This window comes from Leucoraja erinacea, chromosome 11 (genome assembly GCF_028641065.1).
Source record: "Leucoraja erinacea ecotype New England chromosome 11, Leri_hhj_1, whole genome shotgun sequence".
Classification (NCBI taxonomy): Eukaryota; Metazoa; Chordata; class Chondrichthyes; order Rajiformes; family Rajidae; genus Leucoraja; species Leucoraja erinaceus.
The window spans coordinates 34,384,998-34,412,795 of record NC_073387.1 but is presented as its reverse complement, the minus strand read 5'-3'; the positions used below and the strand labels follow the sequence as shown (position 1 = coordinate 34,412,795).

The window sequence follows — 27,798 nt, the reverse complement described above, 5'->3', positions numbered from 1 at the left end:
AAATAATCCAATATAACAGGCTCATTTGCTAAAATAAAGTAAAACTATTCAAAAATGTATCGATAATGCCAATAGCTATTCACCTAATTAGATCAAGTAACATGTAAAAGGCACTTTAATTGGCTTTTACCCGTCAAATTCAGCATAAAGGGCCTGTCCCACTTAGGCGACCAAATCCACGAGTTTTGGTGAGTTTGCCCTCGACTCATACTCGCAGCATGGTCGACACAAGGTTGTAGGAGGTCTTTGTAACTCTCCTTCATGCTTGAGTGGTCTCCGCATACTCGAGGCCTCAACTAGGTTGCGCCGTTTTTTAAAAATAAGTTAAAAAAATGTCGCCATGAAAAAAAACCAATACTTTTTTTACTCGTTGGTTTAGTCGTAGTAGGTCGGCATGTTAGTCATAGGTAATCGAGGGTAGTCGAAGGAAGTCGTAGACATTCTTCATCATAGTCGAAGGAGGTAGTCTTCACTCTCTGGTGTCCAATTTTCCTGGTCAAAGGAGGTCTTCTACATAGTCGAAGGAGGTCTTCAACATGTAACTTTTGCAAACTCTTCTAAACTCGTCAATTAGGTCGCCCAAGTGGGATAGTCCCTTAAAGCTTCTTCCACCTGCCCAAAGACTTAACATTTACTGATATTGACATCATGGAAAAAAAGATAGAGATATATAGAAAATTGCTATTTTACGATTATAGATCTACAAATAAAATTATACACTCAAAATTCCTGTCCTTGTGCAAAGTTTCTTACAGAACTTATGCTATAAATATCCCTCTGGAGATCACAATAATTGTCTATGGCAATGTTAAGAAGATTAAAAGCTATTAGCATAACATTTCAGATACATTGCATGATATTCTTTAGCGCTGTCTCAGAAAAGAAAATCACATTGATGAAGTGGAACAAAGTTGATACCATTTCAAGGTCACAGCAGACCATTCTGGCAACTTAGCCTCACCAGCTGTAATCACTTTTGCAGGCCTAAGTGCCATAGAAACATAGAAAATAGGTGCAGGAGTAGGCCATTCAGCCCTTCGAGCCTGCACCGCCATTCAATATGATCATGGCTGATCATCCAACTCAGTATCCCATCCCTGCCATCTCTCCATACACCCTGATCCCTTTAGCCACAAGGGCCACATCCAACTCCCTCTTAAATATAGCCAATGAACTGGCCTCAACTGCCTTCTGTGGCAGAGAGTTCCAGAGATTTACCACTCTCTGTGTGAAATGGGCGAATCATTCAACAGGCAAGACTGCTCTGATACCACTCAAGTATCAGTGCCATGCTGTTTAAAAAAACCCCAGTATCATTGGGCCCCCAAAACAGCCAGGGGATCAGAGCTGTTTGCAGCCCAGCATTAAATCATAGTATGATTTTCCTTTATTCTCTAAAGGAAAATTCCTCCCCCCCCCAAAAAAAAGCCACAGCACTGTGCCATCCTATTCCTAAATGTTCTTTTAGCATGGAAGAGGACCCACTTTCAATACAATTCTGTGACCAAAACATCCGAGGTGAAAACAACATACTGGCACACTGGAAGAGGTGCTTGATGGATTATTTTGGAGATGACTCCATTCTCTTGGCCTCCACCTGTTCTTACCAGAGAGTCCTAATGCATCCCTGTGCTTTTCCACCAGTTCAAATGGACATATTATACCATTTTTTTCCTGGAAGCTTTGCGGATAAACTGGCGTTCTCTTTTCACTCCTGGGACTTTCCCTGATTGACTTCAGGGTGCTTGTTTGGGACCTGTTGCATTGCTATGTTTCCTTTGTTTGATGGAAAAAGCTGTAACTTTGAAATACTAATTGGAGAGTTCCTTTAACATCCATTCTTATGAAACTTTACTTAAAGTCCAAAATTAAAATTGACATTAGAAGAAATAAATATTTTTACCCAAATTGTCTTCACCATAGTTAAATCATTGAAATGAATACTGTTTCAATCTTGTGGACGAACACGTTTGACATTATTTTTCAATATGGACTTTATTTTACCTTCTCGTGTTTCTTGAGTAATTGATGCCTTTGCAGGGTGTATTGGTCCTTTAACTGCTGTTTGAGAGACTGATGTTTCTCCTGCAGATGGTGCTCTTCAAGCTCCCAGATGGCAGCTTCCCTGTCTGAATGGAGATTGATTGAAGCATTACAACAGCATCATCCAAAATTCTATGGCATTGGTGCCCATTGTACATTAGATCAAAAATAACGAAAGTAGTGCAAAACACATTGTCCTTCTTGGCAATAATTCAAATTATTTCTTGGTGTCCACATTTTACAAATCAGATATCATTCATTCCCAATGACATTAAACACTTTCATCTGTTGCAAAGTTGGAAAATGCATTCCATTTTTACTACTGTGATACTATATACACAAAATATGACTGCAAAGGAGATTCTTACCTCTCACAAGCTGCTGTTTCTTTGCAAGACAGTCCCTTTCTTGGTCAGAAATTTCCTTCTTATTCTGTGCAATTATTTTTTTCAGTGCCATATCCAGCTCTTGGTGCTGTTTTGATTGAAAATTCTGTTCCTAAGTGGTTACACAAATGATTTTTGAATTGAAATAATTTTCAGGTCATTACATTAATGCGCCACCAACAACTTCATTGGGATGCCTTACTCTCACCATCGGTCCTTACACCATTTGAAACACCCCAAGTATTTTTAAGTCCTTTTTTAAGAAAGGAATCTGATATTATTTGAATCCCGTCAATGCAATCTCTTTACAATGATAGACTATTACAGTGATAACACAATGAAAGTATTTTTTTTTTTTCACACAAAAGGTGGTGGATGTATGGAACAAGCTGCCAGAGGAAGTAGTTGAGGTAGGGACTATCCCAACATTTAAGAAGCAGTTAGACAGGTTCATAGACAGGACAGGTTTGGAGGGATATGGACCAAATGCTGGCAGGTGTGACTAGTGTAGTTGGGATATGTCAACAAGTTGGAGTGTAGGGCCTGTTTCCACACTGTATCACTTTGACTAACAGCCTTAAGAGTACAACATTAAAGAACACAAGACAATTCCAGTCATTCCAAGTGGTTTCCCTGAATTGGAAAGATGTGTGGCTTGGTAGAATGATTGGCCACTGCAAATTGTCCCTGGCATGTGCTTGATTGGTAGAACCTCAGGTGAGTTAATGGGAATATGGTGACTATACAATGGAATTGGTGCAGGATGAGTACAAGTTGGTACTTGATGGGTTAGTAGCTCAAAGGCCTCCAGGGATTTTGATATTTGTTTGAGTAGGCTATGAGCATATTATTAAATCGTTTCCACTGACTGTGTAGTAGTTGTCACCTATAGAAGTCTTATCTTGGTGAACTGCTGTTGGGTTTGCAAGCAATGTGGCCTGCCTAATGCACCTCGACTAACTAACAGATAATCCTCCGACATTTTTTCCACCTCCAACGAGATCCCACCACTGCCCACAACTTTGCATCTCCTCCCCTTTCAGCTTTCCAGAGACCGCTCCCTTCATAACTCCCTGGTCAATTCGTTCCTTCCCACCCAAACCACCCCCTCCCCTAGTACTTTCCCTTGCAATCGCAGGAAATGCTACACTTGTCACTTTACTTTCCCCTCGACTCCATCCAAGGATCCAAACAATTTTTCCAGGTGAGGTCGAGGTTCCCCTTTACCTCCTCCACCCTCATCTCTTGCATCCGCTCCTCTAGGTGGCAACTGCTCTACATTGGTGAGACCAAGCGCAGGCTTGGCAATCGCTTCGCCGAACACCTCCACTCGGTTCTCATTAACCAACCTGATCTTCCGGTGGCCCAGCATTTCAACTCCCCCTCCCATTCCGAATCGGACCTTTCTCTCCTGGGCCTCACCCGCTGAGTTTCTCCAGCATTTTTGTCTCCCTTGAATAACTAAAGTCTCAGTGTCAGGAACATTGGGGTGGGAAAGGCCACCACTTTATCCATGCACATTACCAACAAATTGAAATGGTGTAAAGACAGCATATGGTGGCTTTTCTAGTGCTTTGAGATGCCTGCTGTAGGTACTCCCGTCTCAGAAGCATGTCTGAGCTTGTTGAGTGACGATCACATCCACTGTCTACTGATGGCTAGAATGTACACTGTGAATTAGCTTCCATAGCCACTAGAAGTAGGACCCTGGCAATGACTTTTACCAGACAAACAGCAGAGGCATTTTTGTAGTCAGACTTGTCTCCCATCTCAAAGATGCTCATGGTATCTCTTGGGTGTCTTGGCTTATTCTACCGTTTCCAGATGTGGATGATGGACACATGATGGAAGAAATTCTTTTGAGATTTAGGATTTCAGAAAAGGATACAATCTTCATCCAAATCTTATTTTTACTGTGGTAACACCTCTTACAGTATGCCAGTGATTGGAGAAAAGATTGGTTCATTCATACCTTATTTTGTTCTGCACATTACTTAAAGGTACTACAATAGCAAATAAAATGTTTATATACGTGTGCAAAAACAGGTTCATGTAGATCATAATCATAGTTATACTAAAACACAATGACATAATCAATGATAACGGCTTAATTCTGCTTAAGAGATTAAAGCAGTTTTACAGCTAAGCATCCTGTGCAGCATATTTACTAATGCCAGAATATTAAAAACTAACGTTAAAAAACAGAATTTAGCATTAATAAACACTGACTACTTAAATTTTGTTATCTACATGGCTGAAGAGGAACTTTTAACTTTGAAGCTAGTTCAGTCATTTCTTTAAACAATTGATCAAAGCTATAAATAGCTACAAGCAACAATTTGATATTGTGGTAACAATAAAATGAGCTTTCTTCCTCATTATACAAATTCTCAGTCACTCCAATAAATTTTTTTAAACTAATTGCAAACCCAATTATGATTTTTTAGAAACCAAATCTTTAAAATGGATTATATGGTGTCTAATAACCAATTAGCAATTTAATTGCTGAATGGAATTATCCTTTTAGCATGAGGAAATGCACTGTAATTTCTCTAATTTATTTAGGAACTGTTTTTTCCCCCAATAAGAAAATATCAATGATTAAAAGTAGTATTTTATTTAGAAAATACAAAGCACAGACAACGACAGGTCTTTATTCTTCATAATGCCAATAAAAACGGTGCACTCTGATGCACCAAAATTCTCAGGACTGATCTGCAACAGTGCACCTCTGATGTAAATGCAGAAATTTCAGGCGAGGTTTGCCTTTTCATGCGGCTGGACCATATAATTGAGTGGACAAGAGAGTTACCAGATGCAACTGTAAACCAAGATTAATTCTTCTGAAGAAAAATCATGATTAGGAAAATTGTGATGTTAATCATAAATCAGCCATGGAGATTTCCTCGAATAAGAAGAATATCAAAATGTCTTCACTTGTACATTGATAATTGTTCAACTAATACCTAGTCTTTAAAGAAAATGTGCTTTTTTTTTTTTTAAATACCAACCGTAATTCTCCAGTGTTGAATGTTGGTTGATTCTTATAAACAAATCTGTTCGTATTATGAAGACCAACAATTATCACTTCAAATCAAACGCTCATTATCTGAGACATTTATTTAAAGTGCATTTTCCAGAATCTAAATGTGAAGAACACTGCACAAAAAAGGAGACCAGCTTGATTGAATCGCTTAAGAATTAAATGACAAAAACAACTTTGGTGGCTCAACATAAATTCTGAAAAAAAAACTGATTAAAGGCTCAACAGAAGTTTTGTGAGAAACTTCATTCACGAGGCAATGTGTCAGGTGTGATCCTTGCGATGGAGTCTTAATGAACACACAAGATTTAATGGGCTGTAGCCATCAGAGGTTCAGGTATGTAGTTACAGAGATATGGGAAGGCTAACACAAACTGCTGGAGTAACTCAGCAGGTCAGGCAGCATCTCTGGGGAGAAGGAAAGACGTTTCTGGTCGAGACCCTTCTTAACGTGATATTGCGTTTTGTGCATGCAACACATCGGAAAGAGAGTGTAAAATGCCAATTCATAAGTGCTTCAGAACCTCTAGGGAGCAATATTTTGTTGAACAACAATGTTAAGACAATAACAAACCTTTATTTTTCCATGTTCCTGGGTTGCTTTCAAATGTTAATGGATGGAAGGCAAATTAATAATACAAGATTTTGAATATTTTATTAGTATTGAAAAAATGTTACTTTGCCTGCACTTGGGATTAGCACATTGCAACCTGTGAAATTAATTCACACAATTCCAGGAAAAAGAAATGATGCAGTGCTATTAATGGAAAAAAAAAACCCAGAATGATCAAAAACTAGGCAATTTTGCACAATTTAGAATGCCCTTGCCCTCATCTGGAATTTCAACACCTCATTTTTCAGCAGGATTTTCATTCACCCATTTTCAAATGACAACTGTATTGAGATTTGCATAATTTGTCTGAAGCAAATTCTTTTTTCACTCTCGATGGTATATATTAAAAAAAATGGGATTGTTATTGGTTCAAGTTTTACTGATCCCATTTCACTAAAACAATGCTGTAAAAAAAAAAAAGAAAACAGGGACTGCTTGAATGTTGATTTATTTGTTTTTACCAAAATCTGAGACTTCCTGGGCACTTCAACTCTCTTGTGAGGAGTCAGGGTCACATTTCATTTCAGCTTCCCAGCCGAGAGTTTGTTCCAGGTTGTTGATCTCTGCCACATCTTCCACTTTGCCACATAAAGGGAATTAGTCCCCTTGGTCACTCACAACCGAAGATAAGAGACAGAGTGAACATGCATTTGTCCGCATTGCAGACTTTCCTAAAGCGAAGACATTCATAAATAGCACTGTGTGTTTACTAAGACATCCCTGGCAATATCCTGCCAGAAGTGCCTGGCTGTGGACCCAAGTGTTCTCTGTGGCTCTTATGCTTACAGAACTTGGATAAAGTGGATGTTTCTGCTAGCGGGAGAGTCTAGGACTAGAGGTCACAGCCTTAGAATTAAAGGACATTCATTTAGGAAGGAGATGAGGAGAAATGTATTTGGTCAGAGGGTGGTGAATCTGTGGAATTCTTTACCACAGAAGGCTGTGGAGGCCAAGTCAGTGGATATTTTAAAGGGAGAGATAGATTCTTGATTAGTACATGTGTCAGAGGTTATGGGGAGAAGGCAGAATAATGGGGTAAGGAGGGAGAGTTAGATCAGCTATGATTGAATAGCGGAGTACACTTGATGGGCCGAATGTTCAAATTCTACTCGTGTCACTTATGACCTTATAACAAGGGTCATGCAGAAATCCACCAGCCTGCTCAGAGACCTTTAACCTCTAGGGGGCACACTTGCCACATCCCTCCCATCAGCGGAATAGCCATTCATTCATTTATCAGTAACAGTCTCCTGTAGTTTGTAACCCTTTAAGAATTACCTACAGAGAACACAGCTACCATGTTAATACTGTAATAACTAAGAACGTGCTACACAGATAATATCTCATGCTGAAACCAACATCGGTTTTAGTGCAGTCTCGGACAGAAAAAGAGTGATGATCTGTGAAGCTAGTTTTGGAATTTCCTGTTGCTAGTTCACAAACATGAGGCTCTTCCATAAAGTCGCTTTAATGCCATAGGCATCTAGCCTGTAGTTTTGGCAACTCGGTGTACTTCTTTGAATTTCCCTAGACCGAGCCAAACATGCTGTACAGTAGCATGAGTGAGTTAGTCTGCCTTGGAAATCTGGTTCCGCTTAAGGCCATAAAATAGATTTTGGAAGTAGAGTGCAGACTATGAGATCACACGGGTAGTTTAGTGCTACAGGCTGAAATATGACAATTCCTTGAGAAATCATTTTGTGCAATTGAATGGGTCATTGAATTGAATCGTGTCTATTGCTCAGCTTCTTTCAATGGCATTACTATATCACTTGAGATTTTAGTATTTGGGCCATAAGTCATTTTATTTTAAAGCATGGCATATCAGTTTTGTTGTATTTACTTTCATAACTTATGACAATGAGATCTCAATTCAGGTTTTGGAGTTGCTACTTGGTGGAGTTGGAGTGACAATAAAACACCCTTGGCTCGTTCACTATTAAAACCATATTACAATCAAATACAATGCTCCTTAAATAAGAACTTGTTAAATAAAATGTTTCAGCAATAGATAGGGCAGGGGCTAAATAAATATTTAATGCTATTTTCTGAATAGAATCAATTTTAAAATTTAAGGGATAGCTTTTTGGGTCCTTAATCAACTTGCCAGCCAACCACAATTATTGCATACAATGGATACAGAACGTTTTGCATACCTTCATGGTCTAGTAGTGAAAGAGGACTTGTCTCACAGCTCTGCTGTACAGCCACACCTTGACCCCTCAGCCTTACAAAATGCAATTTTTGCCATTCAAAGGGAGTGACTAAAGTCATTTGACCACGTACATGCCCTTATTGGGAAATATTCTCAAATGTTTAAAATCCTTCTGCACTTTAAAAAAACTAGTTAAGCATAGTTATTTGTGAAATTATAAGATATGTGAAAACGTGTTAGATTACACCAAGATATTGCAAATTTTAAACATTCTTCTAAACACAAGACAGGTTCTCGTAGAAATACAACTTCAACACATCAGTACTTACAGAGCAAATATTCAAGGATAGTAGAAACACAATATTTAGTGACTTTTATGGGACAGACCTGCTGTTATTTCTTGCACTTTGGTATTTTAAACCAATTGAGTTACCATTCACAATGTTAACGACACACTAAGAATTAATCCACACCCAATGCTGTTAACACATACATGTAAACTATAGGAAAAGAATGAATAGAGATTATCTAAATCAAGTATCCAATATTAAGAGCGGTCTTTTTTTTAAAAGATGAAATATGAGAAAATTCCTTCAATATACATGACTTTGTGGAAATAAGAACCAAATTCCCAGTAGATCACCTCAGGTGCTTTAATGGAATAAGTTTTCGTAGGTTTGCAAAGGGAAAAAAATGAGGGAGTGAAGAGAGAACAAATCAAGTTAGGAAAGGATATCCACATATGCTATGTGGGGTTAGATCTATGAGAGGGTTAATTGCTAAATTAATTGATAGAGTAGTCATCAGTAGCGTAGTGAGGAAAATCTCATTCCACTTGGGTAGTCTACAACCCAATGGTATGAACATTGAATTTTCCCCATTTTCAGGTAAAACCCATCCTTGTGTTTTACCTACACCAACCAGTACATCAAGGTTCATCTTTTCCCATTCATTCCCAATCTCTTCATAACCTAAATTCATCATCTACTTCGTTCCGTTTGCCAATCATCCACCCTTTTATTCTCCATTTGCCTACCTTTCCTACCCAGTCCCCCCCCTTGTCTCGTCATCTAATTAACCTTCCCTTACCTGGTTCCAATTATCACCTTCATGCCTCCGTCTCTCTTCCCCCCAACTTCATCTGTCTTTTTTCTTTATCTGTCTCCACCCATCATCCACCCATCCTCATCTCTATACTCACTCCTCCCCACATGGCTCCATCCGTCTCCAACCTCACCTGGTTTCACTCATCACATACATCCCTGTCCCGCCCCTTCACTTTTGTACTGGCTATCAACCCCTCACTCTCAGTTCTGCTGAGGGTCTTGAGCAGAAACATCAGCCTTCCCTTTGTCTCCACAGATACTGCCTGACCCACTGAATTCCTCCTTTTTTTTTGTTTATAATACATAAATAATAGAGGAAAGCAAATGAAGAGTTTTAAGCTGTGTAGGAGTGGAGAGATAAAAGGATCTCAACAAGTTTAGGCCAATTCAAATCAAGAACGTGTGGAAGCAGCTTACTTATTCAATTTTAGACCCATTTTAATTCATTATTGCTATTCACTGCTGCTACCTGTGTTTTTTTCTTCTGTGCAAATTCTCCCATTTTTTGTTTCATGCTGTCTCTGCGTTGGTTTCTGGGAAGGTTTTCAACCTCACTCTTTACCTAATGTACAACAAAAAAGTACACGTTTTAACAGTTAATTTAATAATCTGCATCAAATGCAGAGATTTCAGGATTAAGAATGAGAGTGGTCAAACTATGTATGTAGAAGTCCACTTAACTTGGTCCACTCTGATTAAGTGAAATAAATTGTAAAAGTATTTAGATTTTTAATTGCTTTATAAATTATGTTCCGTTATACTGCAGATTTAAATCTCAGCCATGTCTACTTTACATTGATACATAAATAATCCAGAAGTTAGATATCTAAAATAATAGAACATATAGAAAATGCTCAGCAAGTCAGGTAACATCTAATCTCCAAGAGAACCACTCTCTCTCCGAGACACCTTGATTAACAGTGACTAACACTCACACCTCTTTCCATTTGGGTATAGGAACTGCTTTAACATTTGTTTTGACTCCAATATCACCACCAACTGCACATGACCCCCAATCACCCTCTCTGCCATCTTCTACCATTCCAGTTTCCAAATTCTAAGTGACATTGCTATTTGATTTCTATTTACTTTGCAACAGTCTCCACCAAATTCAGATCACAAACAAGCAAAGTTGTGTTTAGGCTTTGCAGGAGACATCCTTTCAGTATACGTGCGAGCCCAAACTTCCAGCTAACTTTGTTACCTCTGAACTGCCTCCTGTGCAACAGAAGTTTAAGGATCAGCACATCTTTGAATGAAGCAGATTACAATCTCCTGGACCCAGCATAAGAACAGATTCAAATTATAACCAATGACCCCTTGCTTTCCTTCACACAGCAGCTGGTGCTGGCAACTCTATCCTAGTTACATCTTTCAACCTACTTTTTTCTTTGTCCATCCCTTATCACGCATCACTGCGCTTTCTGTTAACCTCTCCAACCTTCCATCCCATCACAAACCTTATCTTTCTCTCTTCAAACCTTGTCAAATCTCAGGACACAGGTGCTGGAGAAACTCAAGTGGGTCAGGCATCATCTCTGGAGAAGACCGATGGGTGATGTTTTGGGGCAGGACTCTGGCCCCAACCCAAAAAGTCACCTAACCTTTTTTTCTCCAGAGATGCTGCCGGTCCCACTGAGTTACTCCAGCACTTTGTATTCGTTTGTGTAAGCCAGCACCTGCAGTTCCTTGGCTCTACTACTTGTACACCTGAAAATTTTCTCAGTCACCAATTTGAAATATCAGCTATGGCCCACATCACATATGCTGCCTGACCTGCTTAGCATTTTCAGCTTCTATATCCGAATTACACAACTCTGGATGCAAGAACGCAATTTAAGTTCAATAAGGGTCCCAAGCATCACAGGGCAGGTCTGAGCTCAGTGGAACTACAATCCATGCAGTGGCATGTTAGAACAGTGCAACTCGCCCATCCGGAGGAGCAATCACAGGTCTGTACTCTACAGCCAGATCAAATCTGAATTTACTTGATGTAAAACAAGAGCCATGATAAGTAGTGAGTTTGTTCTGAGAAGAAGCTTTTCTCTTCCTTTGGAAATTTTTAACCACCCTTCTCCATCTTACAAAACAAACTTCATATTTAATTGTTTTCTTCGATGTGTGTTCAGATAAATATCTCCCAAAAGAAGTTAATTACATTTAAAGAAAATTAATAAGAAGTCACTCTATCAGTGAAAAGGCAGAAAGGGGAATTTCATTGAACAGTAATTGTCCGGATACTAATACAAACATTTCAGAACCGGAGTCAAGACGAATATGTATGTGCATTATATATGGCAATGAGAGTGTTATGGATTAGAAGACCAGCCCAAAGGATACTTTGAAGTCATTAGAGAATGAAACAGGAAATTATAGATTGAGTCTTCAGTTTAACATGGTAACATTAATGGGGAGGAAAATGTTCAGAGCAGTTTATTTGTAGCTTGAAAGGAGTTACTGGAAAAGTTGCAGACAGTAGTAGAGGTATTAGTGTTAAGTAACAGACAAGAGGCAAAGAGTCAGCAATGAATCACATAACAAACATCTTTACCACTGCCGCACACAGAAGTACAAAAGAGTAGAGGAGCCACACCATCCTCCTTTTCCACAAGAATTTCTTTATTCAAGAGCAATGAGAATATGGAATACTGCAAGATGAAAAGGCTGAAACAGAGAGCAACGTCATATTTAAGGATTGTCCTGATGCATACAAGAAAAATGCAAGTAGAGTCATACTGGCAAGACAGCAAGGGGCAAGTATGATGGGAGCAGCTGCAAACACCAACTGGGTCAAGAGGCTTATTCCTATTCTATGTCGTTTTAAACAGCCACTTCTTCCGAGGTGGATATTGCTAGAGATTTGTGAATAGAAAGGCAGCTGTAATCTGAACAAAGAAATTTGCACATTTGCATCCAACTACATTTCTTGGGTTGACGTCTCTAGAATTTAACTTCTATACCAGATAACAGAGGGACCAGAAAAACTGGCAAATGGAAAATTGGTGTTTTTTTGTTCATCCCAATGAATTGTTCTACAACATATTACCTGTTGAATTCTTTGCAATAATCTCAAAAAATCTTAGATCCTGAGATGTCTTTTCTATCAAAGGAACAAGGAGCTATACACTTGAATCTGTGCTCAAAATAATAGCATTCAATTATTAAACAGTAAAATTTGTTTTCTTATCTCCTGAATAATTTAGAATTACACAAAAACAAAACAATGATCACACGTGAAAGTGTGGCATTTACTACCTAGCCAAACAATAGCTGCCTCCCATCGTACCAATCACACCAGAGATGGCAAATACTCTGTACAGGACAGAGAGTCAAAGAGTATCTCATCCCTCATTAAATAGAAGCAAAGAGCTGGTGTAACTCAGCAGATCAGACAGCATCTCTGGAGAAAAGGAGTATGTAATGTTTCAGATTTAGACCCATCTTCAGACTGAGTCTGGGGAAAGGGAAACAAGGGATATAGACAGTGATGTAGAGAGATATAGAACAAATGAAAGTTATGCAAAAAATATGCAAAAAGGGTCTCTATCCAAAACATCACCTATTTCTTATCTCCAGAGATGCTGTCTGACCCATTGAGATACTTCAGCTTTTTGTGCCTATCTTCGGTTTAAACTACCATCTGCAATTTCTTCCTACACATCCTTCATTATGCTGTTGCACATTAAAACAGTCCCTTGTGATGAGCTAATATCAAAGGTACTTGAAAATGATTAATAGCGTGCACCTAGCAGAGAAAGACATACAAAATATGCAGACATTACAAAATACCAACTGCTGTTTTAACCACAATTTGAAGTGGTTGAAATTAAAAACATTTAAAAAAACGACTTCTGCAGTAACACTGCTAACAAACTATACATTTTGATAGTGAAATAGTGGTAATGATCGTCGGGTACAAAGATCAAAAGCGAACAACCATGTAGATTTTACAGACATTCAACAGGAAATATCACATTTCACACACGATTAAGATTGTTTGTTTTAGCTAGAAGAAAATTGAAGGAAAATGAAAGCACCACAGCTTCGGAAACAAAGTAAAAATCAGTAGCTAAATTATCTAGTTTCAGTGCATGGTTCTTCAAATGTAAAAATTGCAACAGGAAATCCAAACCAACGTTACTCAAGGGTTATGCATGCTATCTACGTTTTGACCTTAGCCAGTCAGAAATAACACGCGAGATCAAGAAACCAAAAAGTGATTTGAAATGCCAAACATAGCAAAAGGTTCTGAATAATCGGCACGTAATCATTCAGACACTCTGAAAACTAGGCTCATTATGATCATGATTCAAGAACATTTGTATGCAAACTTACTGAGAAGATTTTCACTTGATAACATACTCAATTGTATTTTATTTACTTTTTACCTCTTTCTTCTTGGCTTTCATTTGTTCTACGAATTTGGCATATTCCACCTCCTGCTCAGCTTTAATTCGTTTGGCCTCATCACGCAGTCTGTTTGTGTGCTCTTGTTCCATTTTCTCAATTTGTTGTTTCTGTTGCCTTTCAAGATTCTCCAACTCTGTGTCATAGAACTTTTTCTTTGCCTAGAGAAAATTGTTTGAATGTATTCATTATTAAAAGTTATTTATCCCAGCCAACACTATTAAAGAGCTAATAACCTTAATACATCTCCAAATTATTTCTGAGGAAACAAGAACAAAGATGTACAGTGGACTTTAACATTGTTCTAAAAATACACTGGTTAGAAAGTGATTTCTAAAAATATCAAGCTGTGATAAAACATGGTACCCTAATTTTCTTGGTAATTTTGTAAACACTTGCTTAAATGTCACAACAGCAAATTTCTGCTACCTTCTCTTCACTTATCCTCAGTGGTATAGCGGTAGAGTTGCGGCCTTACAGTGCCAGAGACCCGGGTTGATCCTGACTACCGGTGCTGTCTGTACGGAGTTTGTATGTTCTCCCCGTGATCACGTGGGCCTTCCCCGGGTGCTCCGGTTTCCTCCCACACTTCAAAGACGTTCAGGTTTGTAGGATAATTAGCCTCGGTGTAAACTGTACATTCTCCCCAGTTTGTAGGATAGGATGTAAGGAGATCACCAGTCTGCACTGACTAAGTGGCTGAAAGGCCTGTACTGTGCTGTATCTGTAACCAAAACCAAATTCACTTTGCACCAAAAAGCATTTACTGATGAGGTGCAAACTGAAACCCACACTTTCGCACCCAACTCTTTAGACCGCTCATGAAAATGACTGCTATAAGTCACACAGCGAGAGGGGCATTTTTATCAATAGACCAATGTAATTTGAGCTTCATCACATATCACAAATTGATTAAAGAGAAAAAGGCAAATCATACATTCATCTCTTGGTCAAATCGACGAATCATTTGTTCCAGCTGCTGCTGCAGTTTCAAATTAAGTTGCGTTTGAGCTCGATGTTCCTCCTTCTGCAGTAAGCGCAACTCTCGCAGTTCCTGTCTCCTATGGATTTAAAACAAGAATTCAAAGCTCATGATGTACTGCAGATTATCAACCTCAAGCATAAACTTATGGTAATTTGCATATCACTGTATCTTAAATGGTACACAGGACAATAAAATACCTTTGAAACCTTTGAATATACCAAATGTAACAAATATTCTTCACCACAAAATCAATCACACCATTTTTAACACATAACATGTATAAATAGCTGACTTAAACTTGGCCAAACGACGTTAATGACCCATAGTCATTTCTGCAGCTTCCATTGTAAAGCCAGTAAAAAGTAATTAAATGTTCCAAGTTGATTATGAAGCTATCAAAATCTATTCATTTAAATAATACTTAAATTAAATTAAATTAAAGAAGTACTGACACTTTTGAAAAATATAAAAGTGGATAAGTCTCCAGGTCCTGAAAGGATATTCCCTAGGACATTGAGGGAAGTTAGTGTAGAAATAGCCGGGGCTATGACAGAAATATTTCAAATGTCATTAGAAACGGGAATAGTCCCCGAGGATTGGCGTACTGCGCATGTTGTTCCATTGTTTAAAAAGGGTTCTAAGAGTAAACCTAGCAATTATAGACCTGTTAGTTTGACTTCAGTGGTGGGCAAATTAATGGAAAAGATACTTAGAGACAATATATATATATAAGCATCTAGATAAACAGGGTCTGATTAGGAACAGTCAACATGGATTTGTGCCTGGAAGGTCATGTTTGACTAATCTTCTTGAATTTTTTTGAAGAGGTTACTAGGGAAATTGACGAGGGTAAAGCAGTGGATGTTGTCTATATGGACTTTAGTAAGGCCTTTGACAAGGTTCCTCATGGAAGGTTGGTTAAGAAGGTTCAACTGTTGGGTATAAATGCAGGAATAGCAAGATGGATTCAACAGTGGCTGAATGGGAGAAGCCAGAGGGTAATGGTGGATGGCTGTTTATCGGGTTGGAGGCAGGTGACTAGTGGAGTGCCTCGGGGATCTGCGTTGGGTCCTTTGTTGTTTGTCATGTACATCAATGATCTGGATGAAGGTGTGGTAAATTGGATTAGTAAGTATGCAGATGATACCAAGATAGGGGGTGTTGTGGATAATGAAGAGGATTTCCAAAGTCTACAGAGTGATTTAGGCCATTTGGAAAAATGGGCTGAAAGATGGCAGATGGAGTTTAATGCTGATAAATGTGAGGTGCTACACCTTGGCAGGACAAATCAAAATAGGACGTACATGGTAAATGGTAGGGAATTGAAGAATACAGTTGAACAGAGGGATCTGGGTATAACCGTGCATAGTTCCTTGAAGGTGGAATCTCATATAGATAGGGTGGTAAAGAAAGCTTTTGGTATGCTAGCCTTTATAAATCAGAGCATTGAGTATAGAAGCTGGGATGTAATGTTAAAATTGTACAAGGCATTGGTGAGACCAAATCTGGAGTATGGTGTACAATTTTGGTCGCCCAATTATAGGAAGGATGTCAACAAAATAGAGAGAGTACAGAGGAGATTTACTAGAATGTTGCCTGGGTTTCAACAACTAAGTTACAGAGATAGGTTGAATAAGTTAGGTCTTTATTCTCAGGAGCGCAGAAGGTTAAGGGGGGACCTGATAGAGGTCTTTAAAATGATGAGAGGGATAGACAGAGTTGATGTGGACAAGCTTTTCCCTTTGAGAATAGGGAAGATTCATACAAGAGGACATGACTTCAGAATTAAGGGACAGAAGTTTAGGGGTAATATGAGGGGGAACTTCTTTACGCAGAGAGTGGTGGCGGTGTGGAATGAGCTCCCAGTGGAAGTGGTGGAGGCAGGTTCATTAGTATCATTTAAAAATAAATTGGATAGGCATATGGATGAGAAGGGAATGGAGGGTTATGGTACGAATGCAGGCAGGCGGGACTAAGGGGAAAAAATTTGTTCGGCATGGACTTGTAGGGCCGAGATGGCCTGTTTCCGTGCTGTAATTGTTATATGGTTATATGGTTATATGGTTAATAGAGGGCAGCACAGTGGCTCAGTGGTAGAGTTGCTGCCTTACAGCACCAGAGACCTAGGTTTGATACTGCTGCAGGTGCTACGTCTGTACAGAATTTGCATGTTCCACTTGTTTTCTCAGGGTGCTCCAGTTTCATCCCACACTCCAAAGGCGTACAGGTTTGTAGGTTAATTGGCTTCTGTAGATTGTCCGTGGTGTGTAGGATAGCGCTAGCATATCCTAGTGATTGCTGTTCGGCGCAGACTCGATGGGCCGAAGTACTTTAGAGATACAGCGGGTACAGATACACGCTGCATCCCTAAAGTCAATAGATTCAATGATTTTAGGTTTAAATAAAATGTCCACGTGCCTTAGGAATCGCATTTCTTCTGTTTTCTTCTCATCTTCACCAATTATCTTTGATGTCGTAACACTTACTTCCACTCCATCTACAACAAACCTTCTAGTTCGCTTCAGAGTTTTGTTGTTTGCTTTATTACCCTATACAAACAAGTATACAATCACAATGATTACTTTGAAAGTGCACTAAGTGATTCATACCTAATTATTCTATTGCATTCTATACTTGGTATATGATCTATTTTTTTTTTGCCTAGTGCCAAACAGGATTTAAAGCTCATTTTGCACCACAAAGATTCTTCTTAATGGAGTCTTCTATCCTGTTCAAATGCCAGAAGGTACATTTAGCCATGGGTTAATACCTTTTGCACTGTTAGAGTTACATATTTTAATGTCACGAATCATAAAAGTGCTGTCATGCTAATAATGCATATAAAAAAAAATGTTATTTATATTGCTGGATGTCAATGGAAACAGTAATCATGCATTGCTTATTTAATCCAAAAACCTAATTTTTTTTAAATCAAATGAGTAGTGATCTTATTACTTTAACCAAAGGGCATAAAACAAGTAATTGACTTAGCTAATAGGATTTAGTCTAGTAATGTCACAAGGTCATAAGTGATAGTAGCAGAATTGGGCCATTCGGTCTATCAAGTCTACTTCACCATTCAATCATGGCTGATCTATCTCTCACTCCTAACCCCATTCTCCTGCCTTATCCCCATAATCCCAGCCACCCCTGTGCTGGTGGTTCAATATTTTCCCATAGCTATCAAACTGACTGTTCCCAGTATAGTTGGTATTGATTTATTATTGTCACATGTGCTGAGATCCAGTGATAAAATGTGCGTGCATGCTTGCCAATCAAGTCATACAATACAATTAAGCCATCAAGCAAGTACAACAGGTAGTGCAAAAAGAAAAATATCAGAGCGCAGAATATGTCAGTGTTTCAGCATTATATTAGTTACAGAGAAAAAGCAGAGTACAATAGTTGCAATGTGTTCCTTGGAATACTGAATAGAAGTGGGGTTGACATTTTTCCATGCATCTAAGTTACCCACAAATGGCAATAATTGCATTTCACATGGGAGAAAAATAATTTGCAACTACAGAATAAATAATGATAATAAACCAATTCCTGAATTTCAAAGCAATAGAGAGAGTTGAACAAGATTCTGGCATTGATCTGTTCAGGCTGTGTGACATTACAATAACAGGTTTTCTGAAAAAAGTTATTCAAAATTGAATTGGACTGGAACTTTGCAATCCAACAAAAAATAAATAAAATGTCTGCCAAGACAAAGGCAAATACCAATTTTCATTTCATTTAAAGTAGTCAAAATGCTTTAAATTGTTTCTGCGTGTATTTAGAAACATGTTCCATTGGGCACAAATGTTCAATCAGAATGACAACTGTGGCTTGGCAAATTTGGAGATTGGGTTTAACAAAGGATAGCATAACTGGCCACTTGCACACAAACAGGCCATGATTGCCCAGGAGCATGCAAATGAACTAGAAGCCAGCTTCACAACAGAAAATCACACCCAGGAACTTTTTCGAAAAAAAAAAAAAAAAAATTGCATTTGCAGGACACATTTGGCACTGGGCACTGAAACATCTGGCCAATGTAAATGCCGAAAGTAGAAATGCAAACCAGTAACTGAATACTCCTGATGAAGGTGGAACTGGAAGATAGCCATGGAATTTTAAATTATGTTCTATTAATTCAGGAATAAAATCAGAAATTGCAAGAAACTGAGCTGGTCAATTAGCATCCAAAGAGTCAGCAGTTTGACATCAATGTAGATGTGGGTTTTTTCCAGTATCCTGTGTGCTCTTTGACCAAGTAAGAACTTATTTCCAACAAGCAGTAAGTGTAAGGGTTTTATTTTTAAAGTACCTAACTTCATGTCAACACTTCATGTTAATAAAACTTAATTCCCAAGAAATTACAAATATCAAAATGTCTTACCCGTATGGATATGGAACCAGTCTCCTGGTTTAAAGACAGTTCACCTGAAAGAGAAATATTCAAGTCTATGCTGTCAGAAGCAGACATACTACCAGAATACGAATCTCTCGTTGAATTTCCATCAGGAGTGTCTCCCACCCCATTGGGAGTTGATGAATCTGGAGGCAGAGTCGCTTGATTATCAGATTCATTCTGTTCATTCTTTGAAACAGTGGTATCCTCGGGGATCATCTTATCTGTAGGTTTGACATGCTCAGAATTGACTGCCAAACTCAGTTGCTTGTGTTCAGTGGATTCCTTTCCTAATACCTTTGTTTCTGAAACCTGTTCAGCAGTATTTATACTTCCCATTTTCCCCTCATTAATTTGCTGGTCCATTTTAGATGCATCTTTGGTAGATGAACCATTCTTTCCATCATCTGTACCAGAGTCAGAGCTGATGGTCTTCACCGAGTTCTCACTTTCTGCTTTGTCACTATCACCGCTGCATATGCCCTCGTCCAATTGTCCTTCATTGGATTTATCAGGTTTTCCAACTTTCTGAGAATCAGCACCATTAGCGTCTGAAGACACCGAGTTCTTGGCAAGGTTTTCAGGTTCCAGACTAATTTGGCTTGATTCAGAAGGACCACGTGCATGACCTGGAAGGGGCTGAAGAACAACATCTTAATTCAGTTATGCATTAAAGCTTTAGCTATTTATTGCTAGATTATGAAATTAACTTCACTGTATTTGGTTATAATAACAACGTAATTTCTATAAAATCTCATGATTTATTGGCAATAGATGGTCTGTAAAAAACAGTTATTCCTCTATGAATGTATACATTAAAACAAAGCATTCCTATATTTCCTGATGAACGTTCAGCAGTTTAAGTCACATTCACATCACAATACAATAAGAGAACTTAACATGCAGGCAACTAAAATATCTCACAAACAGGATAAAAATCATAAAAAGCTTTGACAAAGGTCCGATTTGGAGTATTGCATGTAGCTCTGGTTGCCCATTAGAGGAAGGATGTAACAGCTTGAGGGGGTGCAGAGTCAGGGGCCTGTCCCACTTGGGCGACAGCCTGAAAAGAGGGTGTCGCGTCGTGGCACATGTAGTGACGCACGGTGTCTCCCTGCTGCCCCAGGATTTTGGAATGTTCGAAATCCTCACGCGACATCTGCGTGTCTTTTGTCATGCGCCCTTTCGCATGTTGACCTACGGGTGATGCATGGTCATTGCCTATGCTAATTTATTGTGCGTCAACATGCATCACTATGCGACAACGATGTGTCGCGATGTTGCCCCAGATGACACAACCCGTCGTGTCTTGCCGTATCGTGTCGCGGGTGGACATACATTGACGGCGCTTGACGGCTGTGACGTCACAGGTGCTGTTCTATGCTGTCCTATGGAGACGCATGCCTCTCCTATGGTGACGCAGAGTGTCGTACCTTGACGTGGCTGTGTCATACTAATTGACGGTTTTTAGGCGACATCGGGCGTCAGTCACTGACGCCCGTCGTCACCCATAAAAATCAAAGTGGGACATGCCCTAAAGTTTACCAGAATGGTATAAATTTGCATCTATTTCCTTTCATTACCTTTTACCAGAATAATGCCTGGATTGGGGAGTATTAGCAACAGAGCAAAGTTGGACAGACTGGGATTGCTTCACTCTGGAATACTGGAGGTTGCGGGGAGACTTGGAAGAAGTATATGAAATTATGAGGCATAGATAGGGTAGACCAAACCTTTTTACCCAGGATGGGAAATAAAACATATCAGTGGGCATAGCTTTAAGGTGAGAGGGGAAATTTTAAAGGAGATGTGCAAGACAGGTTTTATTTTTGATACAGAGAGTGGCAAGTGCTTGGAATGTGCTGCCAGGGGTAGTAGTTGAGGTAGATACAATTGTGCCACTTAAGGGACCTTTGGATAGGCATATGGATATGGAGAGAGAGGCAGATAAGAGTTGGTTTTGGTATCATGTTTAGCATAAATTGTGGGCTGAAGGACCTGTCTTGTGCTGCACTGTTCTATTTGTTCTTTGGCTAATATTTTTTTTAAAGCACGGCCTTCTCCCCAAAATCCACAAAACTGACTGTTCTGGCAGACCCATCGTTTCTGCTTGTTCGTGTCCTACCAAACTTATTTCCACATACCTCGACCATCCAGTCCCCCCTGGCTAAATCCCTCCCTACCTATGTTCAACACACCTCACACGGTCTCCGTCTACTCCTGGACTTCCGTTTTCAAGGCCCGCCGTTCCCTCATCTTCACCATGGATGTCCAGTCACTCTACACTTCCATCCCCCACCAGGGGGGTCTTAAACCATCCGTTTCTTCCCCGAACGCAGAACCAACCAATCCCTGTCTTCTAATACTCTCCTCCGCATAGCGGAGCTGGTACTTACGCATAACAACGTTTCGTTTGACTCCTCCCATTTCCTCCAAATACAAAGCGCAGCAATGGGCATGCGCATGGGTCCTAGCTATGCCTGCCTCTTTGTAGGGTACGCTGGATAATCTTTATTCGAGGCGTACCAGGGCCCCATCCCCAAACTCTACCTCTGCTACATCGACGACTGCATTGGTGCTACCTCCTGCACCCACACACAACTCACTGACTTCATCCATTTCACCACTAACTTTCATCCGGCACTCAAATACACCTGGACCATTTCCTACATTTCCCTAGCATTTCTTGAACTCACTTTCTCCATCGCAGGGTGATAGACTACTGACCGACATCCACTATAAACCCACTGACTCCCATGGCAATCTGGACTACACTTCTTCCCACCCTGCTTCCTAAAAGGACTCCATCCCTACTCCCAATTCCTCCGTCTACGCCACATCATGTAACTATGTTACCAACAATGATCTAATTTATTAATATAGCTGACAAACGAGTAATAAACACTAATATAGTGGACCGACATACGTTCCTGGTGGCACACCACATCATAGGTTTTGAATCTGAATAACAATCCTCTTGTAAATAAGCTCTTTCTAAGCTTCCCCCAATCTAGTTCAGTCAATAAACCACTCATTCAAGCACTGGAACAACTAAACTTTATTTTTAGAAAGCACAACAAATCCCCCTATACGATACCTAAACCACTGCAGGTTCGATCCTTGTATCTGCCTGGCCAAGCCCTTTAGCCACGTGCAAGCAGAAACACTGCAAAAGGACTCGCAGTCCCAAGGGCTCTTCCAGAAGATCGACAACGGACCTCGTGGGGGCTGACTTTTATAGGTCCCTGAACCTTGAGGGGCTGAACTACAGTGGGGTGGTATATTTACAATCCAATCAAGTATAACAAATTACAATAATACATTACTGACAGGTACACAGGCCAATTACAGAATATTCTTATATTGTTGCAGGTGAAGCTTCCAGAAGAGGCTAACAGAATCTTGAGAAATGCAACATTTACCCTGGGATTCAAACAAACCAGACAGTGCTGAACATTTAAACCAATCAACACTTAACAGGGTAACTGTCTCGCAACATTATTTACAATATTTGCAAGACTCTTGCAGAGATCCAATTAACCTTATGCTTTTTACATTTCCCTGAATGTAGAAATCTGATCCATCTGTCAACTGACAATGCAACACTGATCTGGGCCACAGACTTGCTGGCACCATTCAGAAGCTTGTCCCATTTCTACAGAGCACACCAGACTTGACCAAAATGGCCTAGCAATAGGGTGGTTGCACGAAAGGTCACTGGGTCATAGGGCTCGACGCACGGAGCCGCTAAATCCAACTGGAAGACATCTGTCACTTCTGGTATATGTTATTAATGCTAGAAACGCGTACTTTCCTACCTGTTAAAAACCGACAAAATGTTGAATCTTTGCGCTGAAAAAAATTGTGGGAGTCGGGGTAAGTGTGAGAGACATGTACCCAACTTTAGAATTCCAAACGTGAAGCGAAATGAAGGTATAGAGAAGCGAGAACTGAAGGGACTACAGCAGCTAAACATTGAAAATATTGGGAATTATCATGTTTGCTCACTGCATTTCATCAAGTAAAGCATTATTTGTGTTTTTTCTTGATTCCTTTGGCATCTAAAAATTCTCAGAAGTGATAAATCTGGCTGTAAATTTTTCTTCAGATGCGTTTTCATTTTGTATATAAAAATCCACGAGAACCATGGGCGATTTAAAAAAATTACAGCCAGATTTATCACTTCTGAAACTTTTTAGATGCCAAAGGAATCAAGAAAAAATACAAATAATGCCTTACTTGATGAAATGCAGTGAGCAAACGGCCAATGTTCGCCAAGCACTCTGGCTGTTGTTGTCCCTTCAGCTCTCGCTTCTATCTGCCGTCATTTCTCCTCACTTTTGGAATTCTGAAGTAGGCTAAATGTCTCACACGCTTATCCCGATTTCCATAATTATTTACAGCGCAAAAATTGACAATTTCAGCGGGTTTTAACGGGCCCGCTACGCTGGAAACAATGGTAAGTGCCTACCTGCAGTTCATAGCGTGTAATCCATTTGGAGTCTTTCATATATTGTGACCCGACTGCCGTGAAACCTCCCTATACACAAGTCCTTAAAGTTTGGGTACTATAGCTGGTCGGTTTCAGACAGGATTAACACTCTTCCATGATTTACAGAATCTATCTACTTTTGTCAGTCGTTTTTAAACACGAGGTTAAAATAAAGTTACGAAAGTATACGGATATTTTGTTTTCAGGTAAAGGCTGTGATTTTCAACTATAGTCAAGGTACGGTTTTATTCACATCATTACATTCCAATAAAGGGCTTCAGACCAAAGTACTATAACTTAGTCCTGGCCCAGTCTTGAAAAACACATTTAAAAAGTAAACTTTGTTACAGTTTTGTACTTACCGATAAAAGTTCTGATGAGTCGTCATCTTCTGCTTCCTCTCTATTGTCTTCTATTTCCTCCATCACTTCAGCCTTTGCTTCTGCCACTAATTCCCTGAGTGGCTTATTACTATTGACACCACTCACAAAAGGGTGCTGTTAAAACAACAGGTTGAATTGATAGTTACCAACATAAACAGAGATGTAAAAAAACTGCAATAAACTAGTACCCAATCTGGATTGCATTTTTCACTTTGTGAAAAAACATTAAATAAATTCAGATTTTTTTTCCTGCTGAGAAAGATGGCTTAAAGAGCCCCAAAAGAACATTACAGGTAATTAGTGTCAGCAAGATCACAGCAGGGAAAATAATCCATTCACACATTCAGAATAAATGAGGCAGGTGTTTACTATCAACACCATTCAATCTCATAAAAATAACCTATGGAGAAGGATTAGGAATGGCACTACTCACTGGATTTTAGGAGACAGACAAAATTATGCAGGCAGTTATTGTTACAGAAAGTTTGGGGCTTGTCTATAACTACAATGTACATTTTATTCTTGCGGTAGAATGAGAATCTTCATTATATAGAGAATGTAACATTTTTGCAGTTCTCCATTTTAAGGCTTGTGAATGATTAGAGTATGCTCAAGCTGAGATCAATACTCCCCCATACACCAAGGGAACTAGAAAATATGAGAACACAGAATCAAAAGTAGGACAAGTTTCATGCCTTTTTTTTCCCTTGCATTCTTATTCATATTGATTCCTGGTGGATTTTAGTTGGTTCGAAATCCATAAGTTTCAGAAAATTGCTTCCCCCGAGCTAAAACAGCAGGTTCAGTGTTCTAGGTTGGTGCAGAATGGACAACTAGGAGCCCATGAAGTCCTCCCATAGCACTAATGCTGTGAATTTATTGTACGGTATAAAGTAGGCCGTGGATGGACTTAATTAGAATCGGTGAACAAACAAATATTTCTACAATTTCATCCTACTCTCCCCTGAACATACATAATTTGAACATACCTATAAAGCAACAGCACTAAATATTTTTCGACACTTCAAAATAAAAACCTCAGCAGCGTAATTTCCCCAGAAAAATACAGCCACTTCCATGTTGATAGGTTACAATTAAAACTGAACCTTTCTAAGCTTGTATTTTACTTTGCCTTCTATATAGCTCAAAAGCTCATTTAAAAAAAAAAAGCTTCTTGGGTTTTCAGTGTGAAGACATTTTGCCCTATTGTATTATTAGTATAACACATTTTGCCATATTGTTATTGTAAAATGTCACAACGATATAAAAACGGCCGGTTTTTGCTAGCACATATTTGAAACAATATGTAGCATGTTAATTTTGTGTTTAATTAATTTATTTAATGGCAAAGTACAAATTCAACACCTGCTTTCATTTATCAGAGTACCAATAGCAAGGCCAACATTTATTATTCTTCTTAACTGTTCTCACTGTGGTGGTGATGATTTCTTGATGCAGTATTTCTATAGATCATATTACCACTACTGTTGGGTAGGAAGTTCAAAGATTTATGCCCAGTAAAGATGGACAGTGATATTTCCATTAGCAAATATTCTTACTTTTGACCTGGTGATTAACCTTTAGAGCAAGGTCCAAACCCAGCCAGTGCAGCGTTATCCCATTAATCCTGAGCAAGTACAGTTTTAGCAAAGCTCTTACACTCACTAAAATTGTGCCTTGATTAGATTTTTTAGTTTAGTTTAGAGATACAGTGCAGAAATAGGCCCTTCGGCCCACCGAGTCCACACTGATCCCAGCTCATTAACACTACCCTACACACAATTGTGTACCTGTACGTCTTGGAGTGTGGGAGGAAACCGAAAACCCACGTGGTCATGGGGTTGAACGTACAAACTCCGTAAAGACAGCCCCCTAATCGGGATCGAACCTGGGTCTCTGGAACTGAAAACACTAAGGCAGCAACACTACTGCTGCGCCACCATGGCACCCTATGTCAAGGGCTTTCACTGCTACCTTGCCTATTAAATTCAGTTATTTAGACCATGTTTGAATCGAGTTTCTGGCATGACCTGGAGCTAAATGGTTCTGCAAACTCCAGATTTAACATCAGCAATTAAGTGATTATTGACTAAATGCAGTTTGTCCTCAGCGTCAATTAGAACCTGTATCGCTTCATCAACACTCAAAGGCAATTAAAGTAATAAAAATTAACACGCAGAATTAAAAAAAACTAGAAATCAACAAATTTAATATGAAACAAAAATAATAATAAAAATAAGGCAATACTAAATTAAAGATTGCTTCTGCATTACTTGATTATATGCAGTGTGACAGGAGCTTGAAATCTCAGACACAATCTTTATTCTTACATCAAATTTTTCTTGGATTTGGACACATTTTTCCTTTAAGGGTGTCTCTTTCTGTTACTGATTATCTTTCCCAAATCCATTGACATACCCCAGGACAGCAAAAGACAGGATCAATATCCATTAGATCGAATAGCGAGAGGGGTACCTAAAGTTTTAATCCAATCTCAACATTCTTCCTTTAAAGTCAGCATGGTAACCTCATTCATTCATATATAGCAAGTACGGAGGAACTACAGTTACACATATTCAACAAATCAAATAGAAAATGGCGCTAAAAACAATTTATTTGGTAAATCAATCATCCAAATGTCAAATTCTCACCTGTAATAACAGTGCGGCACTTAGACGGGTATCTGGATTCTTATCCAATGCTTTCTTGAGAAAATCTTTAAAATCTGTAGACCTGCAGAGATTAGAACGCCCAGATGCTTAAAAGTTACAATTTTGCGATAAAATGCATGGCTTGCATCTGTCTGGAACTAAATGAAGTGCTGAAAATGGTATTCAACAGCCAATTTACAACTGAGCTTACATCAAAAAGGCAACAAGTTGTCACCCAACATCCTTTTCCACCTTCATAAATCAAAATTAGGAGCATAAAACACTGGGTACAGCTGAACACTATCCAGGGCTGTGAATTTTACATCAAATCCTGGACCTGGACTCAATCACCACCTTCATTATCACCAATGTATTTTACTTACAGGATCCCTGCAGTATATCATCAAATTTTGTTCACAATTCACCCATGTTGCTTTTTAATTACTTTAACGGTATCTCCCCATTACAAAATGTACAATCAAAAAATGTCAGCATCAATGATATTAGTGGATACTAGCATGGATAGAAGGTTGGCTAAATGGCAGAAGAGTTGGAATAAAGGGGCTTTTTAAAAATTAGTTGCCAATGACTAGCAGTGTTCCGCAAGGGTCTGTGCTGGGGCCGCTGCTCTTCACGTCGAATATCAATGATTTAGATGAGGGAATTGAAGGCTTTGTGGCCAAGTTTGCAGATGACACGAAGATAGGTGGAGGGACAGGTAGTGTAGAGAAATCAGGGACTGCAGAAGAAAGGATAGGTTGGGGGAGGGGGCAAAGAAGTGCGGATGGAATACAGTGTCGCAAAGTGTGGGGTCATGCATTTTGGTAGTAGGAATAAAGGCGTAGACTAGTTTCTAGGCATGCCTTCTAGGGAGAGGATTCAGAAGTCGGAGGTGCAAAGAGACTTGGGAATGGTGTACTCACTGCAATTTAGAAGGAGCAGGGGACACATCACTGAAAAATACCAAACAGCAAAAGACCTGGATAGAGTAGATGTGAAGAAGATATTTCCATTGGTGGGAGAGTCTCTAGGACAAGAGGGCACAGTCTCTAAATAAAAGTACATACATTTAGAAAGATCTTAAAGAACTTATTTAGACACAGGGTGGAGGTCGTCATTTGGGTATTTTTAATGA

The 27,798-nt window shown here is 39.2% G+C and overlaps 1 protein-coding gene across 2 annotated transcripts in view; it reads right to left on the bottom strand.

Moving 5' to 3' along the window:
- stk10 (serine/threonine kinase 10) overlaps positions 1–27,798 on the bottom strand; it is a 98,133-nt gene that overhangs the window by 15,051 nt on the left and 55,284 nt on the right. Inside the window, exons 7-15 of one of the 2 annotated variants that reach the window (XM_055643006.1) lie at positions 26,664–26,745; positions 23,992–24,126; positions 19,126–19,776; positions 17,157–17,287; positions 14,691–14,814; positions 13,735–13,914; positions 9,816–9,908; positions 2,412–2,541; positions 2,005–2,129 (exon numbers count right to left, since the gene is read on the bottom strand). In XM_055643006.1, the coding sequence (XP_055498981.1) occupies positions 2,005–2,129; positions 2,412–2,541; positions 9,816–9,908; positions 13,735–13,914; positions 14,691–14,814; positions 17,157–17,287; positions 19,126–19,776; positions 23,992–24,126; positions 26,664–26,745 (1,651 nt within the window). The remainder of the gene's footprint in view (positions 1–2,004; positions 2,130–2,411; positions 2,542–9,815; positions 9,909–13,734; positions 13,915–14,690; positions 14,815–17,156; positions 17,288–19,125; positions 19,777–23,991; positions 24,127–26,663; positions 26,746–27,798) is intronic. The other variant, XM_055643007.1, reaches the window with a different exon arrangement.